Source organism: Haematobia irritans, chromosome 4 (assembly GCF_050003625.1).
Source record: "Haematobia irritans isolate KBUSLIRL chromosome 4, ASM5000362v1, whole genome shotgun sequence".
Classification (NCBI taxonomy): domain Eukaryota; kingdom Metazoa; phylum Arthropoda; class Insecta; order Diptera; family Muscidae; genus Haematobia; species Haematobia irritans.
In genome coordinates this window covers 151,987,606-152,006,707 of record NC_134400.1, presented here as the reverse complement: position 1 = coordinate 152,006,707, position 19,102 = coordinate 151,987,606, and the positions used below count along the sequence as shown (strand labels likewise).

Below are 19,102 nucleotides of genomic sequence, written 5' to 3'. Positions count from 1 at the left end.
CAAAGAGATTCGATGCTGTTGATTCTTAATAAATATATTCAATATATTAATAAAACATGTCTTTTATTAAAAACGAAGGTAAGCAGTTCTAATTATGAAGTAAAAGTTTTACCACAAATGTGTAAGATTTGTCCATGTGAATGAAAAATTTCAATAAAATCATTCCATATATGAATTCAAATCAGTTAAATTTTTTCATTCTGTAGTATAGTGGTATATAAATATAGGAAAATGTTAACTAATATATGGAATGCATTATTCCTAATTTCTACGAAAATCACATCGTTCAAACAAATAAAAATGTCTTTGGCGCTATACGAAGTTCAACTTTCTTTACAATGAGTTCATTTTAACTTAAAGAAGGGGTCACTTTTTTCTGGGTGTGGTTAATAGAACCATTGAAAAGAAAACGCCAGATACAAATCTATACACGCCTGGACTCTACATGTTTCGGTTCGGGCGAATGAACCTTTCCACAGCCTTTAGTATAGATCTGGCTGGGAGAGATAACTCAATTTTGAGCCCTTTATGCTAACTCCTTATGGAGAAAACATCTAGGAATTTTCCTTTTACAAATTGAATCATCTTTTCTCCCACTGCACATCATCTTTTCATATAAGTTACAAGTCTTATAATACCCTCCACCATACGATGGGGGTATATTAACTTTGTCATTCCGTTTGTAACACATCGAAATATTGCTCTAAGACCCCATAAAGTAAATATATTCTGGGTCGTGGTGAAATTCTGAGTCGATATGAGCATGTCCGTCCGTCCGTCCGTCTGTTGAAATCAAGCTAACTTCCGAACGAAACAAGCTATCGACTTGAAACTTGGCACAAGTAATTGTTATTGCTGTAGGTCGGATGGTAGTGCAAATGGGCCATATCGGTCCACTTTTACGTATAGCCCCCATGTAAACGGACCCCCAAATTTGGCTTGCAGACCCTCTAAGAGAAGCAAATTTCATCCGATCCGGCTGAAATTTGGTACAGGGTGTTAGTATATGGTCTCTAATAACCATGCAAAAATTGGTCAGCATCGGCCTATAATTATAAATAGCCCCCATATAAACCGATCCCCCGATTTGGGTTGCGGAGCCTCTAAGAGAAGCAAATTTCATCCGATCCGGCTGAAATTTGGTACAGGGTGTTAGTATGTGGTCTTTAACAACCATGCAAAAATTGGTCCACATCGGTCAATAATTATATATAGCCCCCATATAAACCGATCCCCATATTTGGCTTGCGGAGCCTCTAAGAGAAGAAAATTTCATCCGATCCGGTTGAAATTTGGTACATGGTGTTAGTATATGGTCTCTAACAACTATGCAAAAATTGGTCCACATCGGTCAATAATTATATATAGCCCCCATATAAACCGATGCGGAACCTCTAAGAGAAGAAAATTTCAACCGATCCGGATGAAATTTGGTACATGGCGTTAGTATATGGCCATTAAGAACCATGCCAAACTAGATCCATATCGGTCTATAGTTATATATAGCCCTCAGATAAATCGATCCCCAATCACACAAAAATTGATCCATATCAAGTTCATAATTGTATAAGCGACCCCCATATTTCAATTCTGGCTCCCTACGTACCGCGCAAAAGTCCATATCGATTCGTAATTATTTGTAGACTTACCTACACATACCTTTTTTGTCTTATATATACCACGTATGGACTAACTCACGATTTAGAAAACGATTTAAGATACCACAACCCAAGTAATTCGATTGTGGATGACAGTCTTTCGTAGAAGTGCCTACGCAATCCATGGTGGAGGGTACATAAGCTTCGGCCTGGCCGAACTTACTTGTTTGATTTAATATATAACACGTATGGACTTACATATAATTTAGAAGACGGTGTTAGGAGGTTTTAAGATACCTTGCCATCGGCAAGCGTTACCGCAACTGAAGTAATTCGATTGTGGATGACAGTGTTTAGAAGAAGTTCCTACATAAGCTTCGGCCTGGCCGAACTTACGGCCGTACATACTTGTTATTTATTTTTTTAGTTTTTGTTTAAAAATAGGAAAAAAACACGTTATAAAAAATTGAATTAAAAGAACTTTTCATTGAAGGCTAGGAATAACCTTCGATATTCCAGGGGACGTAGAAGCTGTTGGTATGCATCTGGCAACCTTCAAACGCATACTGCATGAGAAGGTGCGCGAGGGACCATTTGCTTTCATACGAAATTTCTAAATTAATATTTATTAGTATCCCGAGACATAATCCGCACTGGTATTACGAAATGACAAAACCCAAAATTTTGAATTGCCAATGGCTTGTCAACCAATATGTCTTTAGACATGTAATTTTTACGAAAAAAATTTTTTATGAATAGGAACAGTTTGTGAAAATTTCCTATTATATATTTTATCAGTTATGGAAATTAAAAATTAAATAAAATTTTGCGTTTTGCGAATTCGTAAACCAGAACAGTGGGGGGGGGGGATTCCTCACTGTTCAATACTTGGAGAAACTTTAAAACTTTTCGAATAAAATATGCAGTATATTTTATGATTTTGGGTATAATAAAATGGGGGTTTTTATTATATGTATTATGTTCAATTATTTATAACACCTGATCTAATGGCGCATATAATTTACACAGAAATGATATGACCAATTTTATTGTAGCTATAAACCTATTTACGATACAAACATCTGCACTCTGAAATTATATTTGTATGAGGATAACTGACCACGAGAATTTATGAGTGACCATCCCCCCAAATTCAAAGACACTTTGCTAGCCATGTGGCTTATGTGAAGAATTTGTGGGCCTTATTCCCAAAGGATTTGGTTTTACAGACGATTGGTCATCTTAAATTGAGAATATCATATTTGTAATGTCTTCACTTATATAGGGCCATAGGGATTTGTGTAGCATAATTCAAATCTTGCTTCAGCTCGAATGGCATTGAATCTCTTTTGACCGAAGAATTGAATGTAAATTTCATACATCTTTATTTCATTGTAGACAGGAAGTATAACTTATTGAAAGCAAATGTCAGATACCATATACCGACCTTGAATTTGGTACCTTTATATAAAAGAAAATTCTATTGAATCGATGTCAATTTGTCTTGAAATCAAATCTTCAATATAATTGAAATCTTTAAACTCGATTCATGTGTGGGGGCGTCTTATATGGGGGATATACCTAACAGTGATCCGAAATAGCCAACTACACTAAAAAACCTTCCCCAGTGGATATAGCTACGACAAAAATACGAAAAAACAAGTAAGGAAAGTTTAAAATCGGGCGGGGCCGACTATATTATACCCTTCACAACTTTGTAAGTCCACATTTTCGATACCATATCAAATCCGTCCAATGTGTTCGATGCTAAATAGGAAAAACATATATATGGAATCTATATCGAAAACTGAACCGATTGCAATCAAATTTCATATGCAAAACTCTGGCTTTTGAGGCCATATAAATCCAAATCGGACGAAAGATATATATGGGCGATATATCTAAATCTGAACCGATTTAAACTAAATTTGGCACAATTAACGATACTATTAAACATACTCCTTGTACAAAATTTTAATCAAATCAGGGCAAAACTCTGGCTTTTGAAACCATATAAGTCAAAATCGGACGAAAGATATATATGGGAGCTATATATAAATCTGAACCAATTTAGCTGATATTTGGCAGTTTTTACGGGACTGGCAAAACATTCAGATGTACAAAATTTGAAAAACGTCGGTTCATAAATACGTGAATTATGATCAAATCGGTGATACTATATATGGCAGCTATATCCAAATCTGAACCGATTTTTTCCAAAATCAATAGCGAATGTCTTCTACCCGAAAAAAGATGTTATGTCAAATTTGAGGACGATCGGACTTAAATTGCGAGCTGTACTTTGTGCACAAAATTACATATACAGACAGACAGACAGACAGACGGACATCGCTAAATCGACTCAGAATTTAATTCTAAGCCGATCGGTATACTAAAAGATGGGTCTATGACCACTATTTCTTGGCGTTACATACAAATGCACAAACTTATTATACCCTGTACCACAGTAGTAGTGAAGGGTATAAATAGGCTAATACTTATTTTGAGGATTTTGCATATTTTGGTTTAACGTTTTTTGTTTTAACAATTTTTTTTTTTTTGCTTTGAAGTGTTTGTTATAATTTGGATTTTTGAATTGACATTTATTTTTACAAGAATTCCTTTGTTGATATAGAGGGAAAGGGGAAAGAAGATTCATGTTTTTGAGTTTAATAACAATATCTACTAAACACAACTGAAATATCGATTATCGACAGACTGAATATGAAGTAATTAGTAAATCATGATGAGTTTTTAATGCCAGATTATATCGATGGAAAGTTTTCATTTTGGCTACAAAAGAGACATTTGTATGACTATGACAAGCAGTGTATAAAAAACATCACAAACCGAAAGATGGATTATCAGAAACTCATGATTACATGGGGATTTGTATTAATGGCCCTAACTGTTTGTGCCTCTGCAAAGGTACTTTTTTGTAAATTTCACGCTCACAATCAGATACTAGTTTCCTTCCACATTGTCCTTGCAGCGTGACTTTTCCATAGGAATCATTGGTGTCTTCTATAATATATCTAAAGAAGTGACATCCATCAAGAAGGTGAATGTGAGCATAACGAGTAGCAAAGTTATTAGCCTCAATGTTTCCTTCAATGAAGATATTAATAAGGCGCCTGGAGAATTTTCACTTAATATGATTTCAAAGGCAGGTCGTCGTATAGTCATCTTTCAATTTCAGTCGGAAATATGTCGCATTTTAGAAGAGGGAAGTAAAAATATTTTCATTTCAATTTTTATGAAAGAATTTTTACGAAAATCAAACCTCCCCCAAAAATGTCCCATACGAAAGGTAAATTCAGCTATTTGCATATAACTCTATTTACTTACACTGTATTATATTTCAGAATGTCGAATATTATGTTAAGAATTATACCGTTGATGAGAATAGCTATCCACCATATCTGCCTACTGGTGAATATCACTTCAATCTGAAAGTAAAGCCCAACAATATTGGCACCATGAGTGTGTCTATGAGGGCATATGTACGAAAATTGTAATTTTCCTGAATGAATGTAGTATCGAAATAAAAAAAAAAAATAAATGTGTGTGACCGAACTGTCCGTTTTTCATTTATCTCCTCTCAGAAGTGCTAGCGATATGTCGGTGCTTTTATACAAAGCGTCAGTTGTCGTTCGGGCTTCGATCGAATCGAATTACTTGGGGCGTGGTAAAACATGCCGATGGCAAGGTATCTTACAGTGTCGTAACGTTGTCTTCTAAATTGTAAGTTAGTCAATATGGAAAAAATATCCAATTCAGTTCTTGACTGATTTATACAGAAGACGATATAAATATGGAGCAGCTGCTCTTCACTGGCACCTCACCAAATCGCTTAAATTTCAAGTATGTTACGTAATTTGGTGTGGTGAATCCAACAAAATAAAAATTTTGACCCGGAAGTAACCGGGTCTTGAGAAATAACCTCTAAACGGCCAATCAAAACTTTGCTATATCTTAGTTATTTATTAGACTTGGTGTCGTTGTAAAGCTATTCCCAAGTGCTATTAACACCAAAAAACTTTACGTAAATATCTACTAAAATTTATGAGATATAACAAATTTAAAATGTTGAACCTAATTTTGTGAAATTTTATGTAAATTTCTTCTGCCCTTTCATTTAAGGTATAATTTGTAACTATAGCTTAAGTTTTAGCAAAGTTATTAACATTTTATTCTGCATATATACAAAAAATGTTCATTTTTTCCCGTTGAGAAAATCATGTACGCAGAAAAAAATTTCACGACAAATTTTCCAATTGAAAATTTTAATTGAGCTTTCAAAAATATTCAATTAAAAATTTAATTGATTCAACAAATTTTTTAATTGAAACAAAAATCAATGAAAAAAGTTAATAGCATCAATTATTTTCTTAATTGGATCAATTAATTTTATAATTGACTTTCAATTAATGTATTAATTGATACTATCAGTTTTGTGATTGAAGACATTTCAATTAAAAAATTAATTTGATCAATTAATTTCGTGATTGAATCAGAAAAACATTTTTTTGTGTGTACTTGTTGTAGGCAGTTATTTGCGTTATTTATTATTTGTTCAACTTCCCAGCAAAAAACAAGTAAGGAAAGTCTAAAGTCGGGCGGGGCCGACTATATTATACCCTTCACCACTTTGTAAGTCCACATTTTCGATACCATATCAAATCCGTCCAATGTGTTCGATGCTAAATAGGAAAAACTTATTTGGATCTATATCGAAAACTGAACCGATTGCAATCAAATTTCATATGCATAGTTACTATGTTGAATCTACTCCCTGTGCAAAATTTCACGTAAATCGGATAACAACTTTGACCTCTGTGGTCATATGACGGAAAAACGGGCCAAAGATATATATGGGAGCTATATCAAAATCTGAACCGATTTCAACCCAAAATAAACACGCATATGCAGAACCTTAATTCTACTGCCTGTGCAAAGTTTCAAATTCAATTCTACTCCCTCTGCAAAATTTCACGTAAATCAGAGTAGCACTTTTGCCTCTGTGGGCATATTAGACCAAATCGGGCGAATGATATATATGGGAGCTATATCTAAATCTGAACCGACTTCAACTAAATTTTGCACAATTAACGATACTATAAAACGTACTCCTTGTGCAAAATTTCAAGCAACTCAGGGCAAAACTCTGGCTTTTGAGGCCATATAAATCCAAATCGGACGAAAGATATATATGGGAGCTATATATAATCGGAACCGATTTTAATAAAATTAAGCACACTTAACGGTACTATTAAACGTACTTGTTGTGCAAATTTTGAAGCAAATCAGGGCAAAACTCTGGCTTTTGGGGCCATATAAGTCTAAATCGGTCGAAAGATATATATGGGAGCTATATGTAAATCTGAACCGATTTAAACTAAATTTGGCACAATTAACGATACTATTAAACATACTCCTTGTACAAAATTTTAATCAAATCAGGGCATATAAGTCAAAATCGGACGAAAGATATATATGGGAGCCATATATAAATCTGAATCAATTTAGCTGATATTTGGCAGTTTTTACGGGACTGACAAAACATTCAGATGTACAAAATTTGAAGAACGTCGGTTCATAAATACGTGAATTATGATCAAATCGGTGATAACTATATATGACAGCTATATCCAAATCTGAACCGATTTTTTCCAAAATCAATAGCGAATGTCTTCTACCCGAAAAAAGATGTTATGTCAAATTTGAGGACGATCGGACTTAAACTGCGACCTGTACTTTGTGCACAAAATTACATATACAGACAGACGGACGGACAGACAGACAGGCGGACATCGCTAAATCCACTCAGAATTTAATTCCAAGCCGATCGGTATACTAAAAGATGGGTCTATGACAATTATTTATTGGCGTTACATACAAATGCACAAACTTATTATACCCTGTACCACAGTAGTGGTGAAGGGTATACATATAGACATAAAATTTTGACAAAATTTCCTATAGAAATAAAATGTTGACCAAGTTTTCTATAGAAATAAAATTTTGACAAAATTTTCTATAGAAATAAAATTTTGAAACAATTTTCTATAGAAATAAAATTTTGAAAAAATTTTCTATAGAAATAAAAATTTTAAAAAAATTTTCTATAGAAATAAAATTTTGAAAAAATTTTCTATAAAATAAAATTTTTACAAAATTTTCTATAAAAAAACAAGTAAGGAAAGTCCAAAGTCGGGCGGGGCCGACTATATTATACCCTGCACCACTTTGTAGATTTAAATTTTCGATACCATATAACATCCTTCAAATGTGTTGGGGGCTATATATAAAGGTTTGTCCCAAATACATACATTTAAATATCACTCGATCAGGACAGAATTTGATAGACTTCTACAAAATCTATAGACTCAAAATTTAAGTCGGCTAATGCACTAGGATGGAACACAATGATAGTAACAAAATATGGGAAAAATTTAAATCTGAAGCAATTTTAAAGAAACTTCGCAAAAGTTTATTTATGATTTATCGCTCGATATATGTGTATTAGAAGTTTAGGAAAATTAGAGTCATTTTTACAACTTTTCGACTAAGCAGTGGCGATTTTATAAGTAAAATGTTGGTATTTTCACCATTTTTGTCGAAATCAGAAAAATATATATGGGAGCTATATCTAAATCTGAATCGATTTCCACCAAATTTGGCACGCATAGCTACAATACTAATTATACTCCCTGGGCAAAATTTCAACTAAATTGGAGTTAAAAATTGGCCTCTGTGGTCATATGAGTGTAAATCGGGCGAAAGCTATATATGGGAGCTATATCTAAATCTGAACCGTTTTCAACCAAATTTGGCACGCATAGCTACAATGCTAATTCTACTCCCTGTGCAAAATTTCAACTAAATCGGAGCAAAAAATTGGCCTCTGTGGTCATATGAGTGTAAATCGGGCGAAAGCTATATACGGGAGTTACATGTAAATCTGAACCGATTTCAACCAAATATGGCACGCGTAGCTACAATGCTAATTCTACTCCCTGTGCAAAGTTTCAATTAAATCGGAGTAAAAGATTGGCCACTCTGCTTATATGAGTGTAAATCGGGCGAACGATATATATGGGAGCTATATCTAAATCTGAACCGATTTCAATAAAATTTGGCACACTTGACTACACTACAAATTGTACTCGTAGTGCAAAATTTCAACCAAATTGGGGTAAAACTCTGGCTTTTGGGATCGTATTAGTCCATATCGGGCGAAAGATATATATGGGAGCTATATCTAAATCTGAACCGATTTCAATAAAATTTGGCACACTCGACTATAGTACTAATTGTTCTTCTTGCGCAAAATTTTAAGCAAATTAGGGTAAAACTATGGCTTCTGGGTCCATATAAGTCCATATCGGGCGAAATATATATGGGAGCTATATCTAAATCTGAATCGATTTCTTCCAAAATCGATAGGGCTCTATTCTGACCCAAAACACATACCTGTGCCAAGTTGGAAGTCGATTGGACTAAAACTGCGACCTAGACTTTGATTACAAAAATGTGTTCACGGACAGACGGAAATGGCTATATCGACTCAGAAGCCCACCGTGAGCATTTTTGCCAAAGACACCATGTGTCTATCTCGTCTCCTTCTGGGTGTTGCAAACATATGCACTAACTTATATACCGTGTTCCACAGTGTGGCGCAGGGTATACAAATTTACGACAGGAAGAATGTGTGTGCCTTTTTCCAAAAAATTGTCAAAATTTGTTTAATTTTTTGTTATCAAATTCTAATTTGTGGACTTTACAACTTTCAATTTAAAGCACATAGATACACATTTGTTACTTCTAAAATTGGTAGAATTTAGTAGGGAATGCAGTTCAGAAGAAAAATTCTTCTAGGTTCAAAATACTGACCCACTTTGTCAAAATGTTGCCAAAAATAAATTGTGGGGCCCATATCTGGCGAACGCATGTGAACTTTCTTGTAGAGCTTTACAAGTTCTATCCAACAAAGAAAAAATCATCGAAATCGGGGTTGCACTTTACTGGCACCTCGCCAAATCGTTTAAATTTCAAGTATGTTACGTAGTTTGATGTTCTGGTTCTAACAATGTAAAAATTTTCGCCAGGAAGAACCCGGGTCTTGAGAAATAACCTCGTTTATTGTATGTATCTTAAAAGTCCTTCGATTATGACCTATAGTTTTTCCTCCTTTATATTAAAGACCATTTTCTGTTCTTTCATTTAACGTATAATTTGTAACTATAGCTCAAGTTTTAGCAAAGTTATCAAGGTTTTATTCTAAATATATACAAAACAAGTATATACAGCAGTAAATTCGGCCGGGCCGAATCTTAAATACCCAACACCATGAATTAAATATAATAGTTTCCTTTGAAAACGCTTCGTCGTAGTGGGTTACTTGATAATATATGGAATATCACGGGGGGTTTGATGAAAGATATTCTCCCAAGCAGATCAGTTAAACCAGTATACTTCCCGAAGAAAAATTTAAAGATTCTACTTACGAAGACTAGATCAGATTCTGGATTTATAAGAACCACTCTTTATGGTCCTAAAATACCCCTAGATTTCTCATTTCAAGCAAATTGGATAAAAACTACGTTTTCCACAATCCCAAGAAGTAAAATTACGAGATCGGTCTATATGGGGGATATACCAAAATATGGACAGATATACAACATTGTCGGCATACCTATTTGTGGTCCTAAAGCATCCCTAGATTTCGAATTTCAGACAAATTGGATAAAAACTACGTTTTCTACAAGCCCAAGAAGTGAAATTAAGAGATCGGTCTATATGGGGGATATACCAATATATGGACAGATATACAACATTGTCGGCATACCTATTTGTGGTCCTAAAGCATCCCTAGATTTCGAATTTCAGTAAGTAAAATTAAGAGATCGGTCTATATGGGGGATATACCAATATATGGACCGATACACAACATTTTCGGCATACCTTTTTACCAGTTTTGGCACACCTGTTTACGGTCCTAAAATACCTCTAGATTTCAAATTTCAGGCAAATTGGATAAAAACTACGTTTTCCACAAGCCCAAGAAGTAAAATCGAGAGATCGGTCTATATGGGGGCTATACCAAAACATGGACCGATACACACCATTTTCGACACACCTATTTGTGGTCCTAAAATATCTCTTAATTTCCAATTTCAGACAAATTGGATAAAAACTATGGTTTCTAGAAGCCCAAGAAGTAAAATCGGGAGATCGGTCTATATACACACCTATTTGTGATCCTAAAATACCTCTAGATTTACAATTTTAGGCAAATCGAATAAAAACTACGGTTTCTAGAAGCCCAAGACCCCAAATCGGGGGATCGGTTTATATGGGAGCTATATCATAACCTGGCCCGATATAGCTCATCTTCGAACTTGGCCTGCGTGCAGACAAAAGACGAATCTGTGCCAAATTTCAGGACGATAGCGCATCCACTTGGGTTTGTGATCGTCCATTTCAAACTCTGTCCATAGGAGAAAGTCCTGATCCGCGACCGAAGGCCGTCCATGTCTCTACTTTCGCGTTAGCCCACTTTGGGCTCTGTCCACAGGGGAAAGTCTCAAACCCCGGCCGAAGGCCGTCCACCCATGTCACTACTTTCGCGTTAGCCCACTTTGGACTCTGTCCACAGGGGAAAATCCCGGCCGCAGGTCAGTCACCTATTTCACTTTACCTTCGCGTTATCCCACTTTGGATTCTGTCTATATCCAACATAAACATATTTCATTGCCTTTTACACGGTCGTGTAAATATTCATAGTGTTCATCACTTGGCCTGAAGCCAATAATGTCCTGACTTCTCGCGAGTAAAACCTAAGTTCCATATCTTATCAGATTTTACTTCCTGTGGTAACTAGTTGAAGATACATGGTCCTTCGAACCGGATCTGAACCAGTGACTTATGGTTATTGTAAACTATTCCTTGATTTTATTCACGGATTCTTGCTACATGCTGAGAACAATCTTATGTTGCGAACTATACGCGAGGAATATTATATATCGAGACTTCGCTCGGCTATTAAGAAATGTATACGCAACTGTAAGATATGTCTGGTATACAGGCAGAAAGTTCAGAATCAAATTATGGCCGCTCTCCCCACAGAGCGAAGTACATTATCTTTGCCCTTCTCGTACACGGGCATCGACTTTGCCGGACCTTTCTCTATTAAAACAGCAAGTACTCGACAAGCTCCCTACCAAAAGGGTTATGTATGTGTTTTTGTCTGTTTTAGCACAAAAGCTATACACCTAGAGTTATGTTCTAACTTATCTTCGGATTCATTTTTAGCGGCTTTCATGCGATTTGTTGGGAGACGGGGACTTCCACAAAAAATTATGTCGGATAATGGTACCAATTTTGTAGGAGCTGAAAGATCACTGCGTTATGAGTTTTCCCAATTTATAAAAGTAGCTGCAAATGATATCACGGCTAAATACACCCATCACGGTTTCCAATGGTCCTTCATACCCCCAAACGCTCCGCATATGGGAGGGTTGTGGGAGGCAGGAGTTAAATCATTTAAAACACATTTCAAAAAGGTGACCCAGAACAGCAAATATACTTTTGAAGAATTCGCCACTCTTTTGGTTCGGATCGAAGCGGTTCTAAACTCCCGCCCGCTATCTCCTATCACAGATAATTCGTCAGAACTATTGGCCCTAACTCCAGGTCATTTCTTAAGAGGTGCCTCACTTGTCGCGTTTCCCGAGATTTTACCCGATAACTTGTCTTTCCAGGATCGTTGGCAACGCTTAAAGGTTCAGCAACATCAATTCGCCAGGCGATGGAAAGATGAATACCTGAAGGAATTACAGAAACGGAATAAATGGCGTAACTCTAAGGAAAATATGAATATTGGTCAACTGATAGTGGTGAAAGATGATCAGCTACCACCTTGTGAATGGCGGCTTGGACGAATCACGAAAACTCACTAAAGCAACGATGGTTTCGTTCGAGTTGTCGATATACATACAGCCAAAGGAACGATAACTCGAGATATTACCAGATTGTGCCCTCTTTCCACTCAATCGTAACTTCACTCATATTTTATATTGTTCTTCCAGCTATACTATCACTTCCCTTTTCAATATAAACATTGTAACATATGTTGTGGTCTCTGGTTCCTCACTCTCGTTACCGGCTGTGTTATCACATCTCTTTTAGTTACAGAAATTGCCGCTGGTAGTGCGGGTTTTCACTTCTCTACCTCTCTCGCTAGCAAAAAAAATTGACAGACCTTTCTAATTTGTTTCTTTTCGCAGGGCTCAGTGTCTTATCTGCGAGCGTTATCATTCCCTTCGATTTTGTGGAGTATTTCTCGAAATGGATATAGGGCATCGCCGTAGGGAGGTAAAGAGATTAGGTTACTGTGTCAACTGCCTGGCCCGTTCCCATAGGACGTATGAATGTACGTCAGAAGTCCCTGTCGACGTTGCGGGGCGGAGCACCATACTCTGTTACATACAGATGCGCTACCCCTCGTGATATTTGACGAAATAGAGCGGGGACGGGTGCATTCAGACATCAGACACCTAATCTCCAGCCGTCGAGCTCGGGAAGACATATTAAGAGAAGCCATTGACAGACAACGGAACCGACAAACTAACACTCGTGAAAGGACTACTCGACCATCATCACGTCAGCAACAACAAATCCTGCAAACTGCTATGGAAGCTTTGCAGCGTTTAAAAGCAGCTCTAGATGGTTAAAATGTTGGCCTTCTCGGACAAGGCCGGGAGGATGTTTAGTATAGTTTTGCCTAATTTGGATTTTAAATGAATTTACTAAATGAAGTAGTAATTGAAGTACTGAATTAGCCCATTAATTTAAATGCAACCATGAATTTGTAGATTATAAATGAAATCAAAACCAGTATTTGTATTAATAAGTGGCAATATTTTTTTCATTCCGTTTTGAGCCGAGGTGACTTGGTAAAAAACAGTGTTACGTGCTGCCTTCTTTTCTCTTTGACATTCACCGTAAGCACATCATCCCATCTTAATAAATGTAAGTTGAACTGGACGTCCCTTTGCCTTGTTCTTTTTTTACACTGGTGTTTGTAGTAAGGGTTACCACGTAAGTATTCTATCTTTGCTGCGCCCTCCCTGGCAAGAGCCTAAGCTCATCATCATTCCCTTTTACACGGTGGTGTAAATATTCATAGTGTTCGAACCTAAGTTCATCACTTGGCCTGAGGCCAATAAAATCCTGACTTCTCGCGAGTAAAACCTAAGTTCCATATCTTATCAGATTATACTTCCTGTGGTAACTAGTTGAAGATACAATTGCATTTTTATTTATTTATTGGCATAATAGTACAACAAGTATGAACTTATAGACTGTACTACAAAATGATTGATTATTACATAATTATTTGGTAGAACATAAAAAATACTTAAAAGAAAATATTAATTTGTTTTAAAATTGACAAAGAATTTAATAGAAAACACAAATATACATATATAATTATTATTATGTTTTTTTTTTTTTTTTTTGCTTATAATTTATTAAAGTGTAACTAAAAACTATCAAAAAAGCTAAAAACAAGTATATTCGGCCAGACCGAATCTTATGTACCCCAGAGATGGTATGTATCAAACATTTTAAGGTTTGCGACTGTCGCAAAGTTGTAAACGTCGTAAACGTCGTAAACGTCGTAAACGTCACATACACGTCGTAAATGTAGAAAAAGTAGCAAACGTCGCAAACTCCAAATACTTCAGACCCTTCAGATAGGCAGCGAATGATATCCAAGATGATGATATATGCGAAGAAGTTTCAATTCTCAGGAATGTTCATAAAATTATTAACGAGTTTAAAATTCTTGAGAATATAGTTATTTCAATTGGAAATTTGAAGCCAAAATTACTATAAACTACTCGATGGTGCAGTAAACGTGACGGTCGGTACTCGCTCATAGTTAACCTTTCACAAATTACTGCAGAAACTGGAAGGAAGGAAAACTACTTATTGCTGTTGCTGTTTAGAAAAAATTTTATAAAATCACTTTTTGGCTTATTAGAACCAATTTCCATACTAATTAAAATTTTTCAAAATTGTAGCTAGTCATTCGTTGATGCAGCTAAAGCTTGGTCCACGAAAACCAAGAATAGTTTCAAGTTGTGAATGAGAGATGTAAATCTAGTAGAGTTTTGAATAAATACAATATAGGACATTTTTTGCATACCTTTTATCGGGGAGCTTAACTAAATTAAATTAAAAAATATTCACAATTTCTTTAATTCCAAATTAGGCTTTCTACACTAGGTTTGCGACTTTTGCGACATACGTATTATACCGTCGTAAACGTATGTCGCAAAAGTCACAGTTTGCGACAGGCCAACCCTGATGTACCCTCCACCATGGATTGCGTAGAAACTTCTACGAAATACTATCATCCACAATCGAATTACTTGGGTTGTGGTATCTTAAAACTTCTTCACATCGTTTTCTAAATTGTGAGTTAGTCCATACGTGGTATATATTAGACAAAAATGTATAGGTAAGTCTACAAATAATTACGAATCGACATGGACTTTTGCACGATACGTAGAGAGCCAGAATTTAAATAAGGGGGTCGCTTATATGGGGGCTAATACAATTATGAACTTGATATGGACCATTTTTTGTGTGATTGGGGATCGATTTATCTGAGGGCTATATATATCTATAGACCGATATGGACCTAGTTAGGCATGGTTGTCATATACTAGCACAATGTACCAAATTTCAACTGACTCGGATGAAATTTGCTCCTCCAAAAGGCTCCAAAACCAAATCTCGGGATCGGTTTATATGGGGACTATATATGATTATGGACTAATATGGTTGTTAAATATCATATACTACCACTACGTACCAAATTTCAACCAGATCGGATCAATTTTGCTTCTCCAAACGGCACCAGAGGTCAAGTCTGGGGATCGGTTTATATGGGGGCTATATATAATTATGGACTTATGTGAACCAATTCCTGCATGGTTGTTGGATACCATACATTAACATCACGTACCAAATTTCAACCGAATCGGATGAATTTTGCTCTTCCAAGGGGCTCCGGAGGTCAAATCTGGGGTTCGGTTTACATGGGGGATAGGAAGAAATTTGCTTCTGTTAGAGGCTCCGCAAGCCAAATCGGGGGATCGGTTTATATGGGGGCTATATATAATTATGGACCGATGTGGACCAATTTTTGCATTATTGTTAGAGACCATATACTAACACCATGTACTAAATTTCAACCGGATCGGATGAAATTTGCTTCTGTTAGGGGCTCCGCAAGCCAAATCGGGGGATCGGTTTATATGGGGGCTATACGTAAAAGTGGACCAATATGGCCCATTTGCAATATCATCCGACCTATATCAATAATAACTACTTGTGCCAAGTTTCAAGTCGATAGCTTGTTTCGTTCGGAATTTAGCGTGATTTCAACAGACGGACGGACGGACATGCTCAGATCGACTCAGAATTTTACCATGACCCAGAATATGTATACTTTATGGGATCTTAGAGCAATATTTCGATGTGTTACAAACGGAATGACCAAGTTAATATACTATGGTGGAGGGTATAAAAATTAAAACAATAATAAAATACAGTTGCATCAAAATAACCCAGCAAAAAAAAATTGGAAGTTGTTCCACAAACATTTCTTTTAAAGCCCATCCCAGAATCCCCCATCGAGTTGTTTCAACTTCCGATGCAGTCCTTTTGGACAAGTTCACAAACATTTCTTTTAAAGCCCATCCCCTATCGAGTTTTTTCAACTTCCGATGCAGTCCTTTTGGACAAGTCCACAAACATTTCTTCTAAAGCGCATCGTGGGATCCCCAAAATTCCGATGCAGTCCTTTTGGACAAGTATTAGAAAGAACGCAATCAAGCTATTTTAAGTGCAAATTTTGTATAATTAAATTATACAAAAAATATAAATTAGTAAAAAAGTAAAAAAATAATAAAAAATAAATTTCATCCCCGCTGGGATTTGAACCTGAGCCGTTTGACTTTTTCGCTTCCATGGAAGTTCTTTTGAGAAGGTTTTGCAAATTACGAGAATTTTTAATTTTTTTGTTGATTTTTAATGGACAAATATATTTATACGGAAATATATGCCGAAAATAAAAAATAAAGACATAAAAAAACCAGTAAGGAAAGTCTAAAGTCGGGCGGGGCCGACTATATTATACCCTGCACCACTTTGTAGATCTAAATTTTCGATACCATATAACATCCGTCAAATGTGTTGGGGGCTATATATAAAGCTTTGTCCCAAATACATACATTTAAATATCACTCGATCTGGACAGAATTTGATAGACTTCTACAAAATCTATAGACTCAAAATTTAAGTCGACTAATGCACTAGGGTGGAACACAATGTTAGTAAAAAAAATATGGGAAACATTTAAATCTGGAGCAATTTTAAGAAAACTTCGCAAAAGTTTATTTATGATTTATCGCTCGATGTATATGCATTAGAAGTTTAGGAAAATTAGAGTCATTTTTACAACTTTTCGACAAAGCGGTGGCGATTTTACAAGGAAAATGTTGGTATTTTGACCATTTTTGTCGAAATCAGAAAAACATATATACGGGAGCTATATCTAAATCTGAACCGATTTCAACCAAATTTGGCACGCATAGCTACAATGCTAATTCTACTCCCTGTGTAAAATTTCAACTAAATCGGAGTTAAAAATTGGCCTCTACGGTCGTATGAGTGTAAATCGGGCGAAAGCTATATATGGGAGATATATCTAAATCTGAACCGATTTCAACCAAATTTGGCACGCATAGCTACAATGCTAATTCTACTCCCTGTGCAAAATTTCAACTAAATCGGAGCAAAAAATTGGCCTCTGTGGGCATATGAGTGTAAATCGGGCGAAAGCTATATACGGGAGCTATATCTAAATCTGATCCGATTTCAACCAAATTTGGCACGCATAGCTATAAAGCTAATTCTACTCCCTGTGCAAAATTTCAACTAAATCGGAGCAAAAAATTGGCCTCTGTGGTCATATGAGTGTAAATCGGGCGAAAGCTATATATGGGAGCTATATCTAAATCTGAACCGATTTCAACCAAATTTGACACGCATAGCTACAATGCTAATTATACTCTCTGTGCAAAATTTCAACTAAATCGGAGCAAAAAATTGGCCTCTGTGGGCAAATGAGTGTAAATCGGGCGAAAGCTATATATGGGAGCTATATCTAAATCTGAACCGATTTGGCTGATATTTTGCAAGTTTTTCGAGACTCATAAAATATTCGGATGTACGGAATTTGAGGAAGATCGGTTGATATACACGCCAATTATGACCAGATCGGTGAAAAATATATATGGCAGCTATATCTAAATCTGAACCGATTTTTTCCAAAATCAATAGGGATCGTCTTTGAGCCGAAACAGGACCCTATACCAAATTTTAGGACAATCGGACTAAAACTGCGAGCTGTACTTTGCACACAAAAATACATCAACAGACAGACAGACGGACAGACAGACAGACAGACAGACAGACAGACAGACAGACAGACAGACAGACAGACAGACAGACGGACATCGCTAAATCGACTCAGAATTTAATTCTAAGACGATCGGTATACTAAACGATGGGTCTCAGACTTTTCCTTCTTGGCGTTACATACAAATGCACAAACTTATTATACCCTGTACCACAGTAGTGGTGAAGGGTATAATTAGAAAAATATTTGATAAAAAAATTGCCGCTGGTGAGATTTGAACCTGAGTTTCTTATTTTTTCGTTCATACTAATAATTCCTTGGTGTCGTATTACGATCATATCACAAACATTTGCATTGACCTTTCGACGCTTTATGTTCAATGGCGTTTGTGGCTGAGTGTGCTAAGGCGTTCTGTTATGGTGCCAGCAAACCCAGGTTCAACCCCTGGTCGGAGCGAAAAAGTTTTTCAAATTGTAAAAATAGATAATAGGAAAATAATTGTGTAATAAAATATATTTATGAAAAAAAGTGAAATTGGTTGAAAAAAAATTGTTTTCGCTTTTTAAATTTCTTCATTCAAATTAACTTCCAGGGCACAACTTCTAAAGCAATACAAAGGATCCAAAAAGGGAGTATTTCCGTCGTATGACAAGCCCATGTAAAATTCATTGGAGATGATCCAAGTTTGCACTACTTCCGGATCACAGATTGGGGATCCAAACTACTTTTCTGGAAGCTCTTTATACCCTGCGCCACACTGTGGAACAGGGTATTATAAGTTAGTGCATATGTTTGTAACACCCAGAAGGAGACGAGATAGACACATGGTGTCTTTGGCAATAATGCTCAGAGTGGCTCCTTAAGTCGATATAACCATGTCCGTCCGTCCGTCTGTCTGTGAACACATTTTTGTGATCAAAGTCTAGGTCGCAATTTTAGTCCAATCGCCTTCAAATTTGGCACATGTTCCTAATTTGGGTCAGAATAGAACCTTATTGATATT

At 36.1% G+C, this 19,102-nt stretch overlaps 2 protein-coding genes across 2 annotated transcripts; both read left to right on the top strand.

Annotated features, from left to right (window-relative positions):
* The first annotated feature begins 4,454 nt into the window (after positions 1-4,454).
* On the top strand, positions 4,455-5,116 carry LOC142235823 (uncharacterized). The gene is made up of 3 exons (XM_075307080.1): positions 4,455-4,526; positions 4,591-4,908; positions 4,964-5,116. Exons 1-3 carry the CDS (start codon positions 4,455-4,457, stop codon positions 5,114-5,116), a joined length of 543 nt encoding a protein of 180 aa, XP_075163195.1.
* A 6,378-nt stretch (positions 5,117-11,494) lies between these two features.
* Positions 11,495-12,562, top strand: LOC142235822 (uncharacterized). Its single transcript, XM_075307079.1, has one exon. The coding sequence runs from the start codon at positions 11,495-11,497 to the stop codon at positions 12,560-12,562; it is 1,068 nt and encodes a 355-aa protein (XP_075163194.1).
* The last annotated feature ends 6,540 nt before the right edge of the window (positions 12,563-19,102 follow it).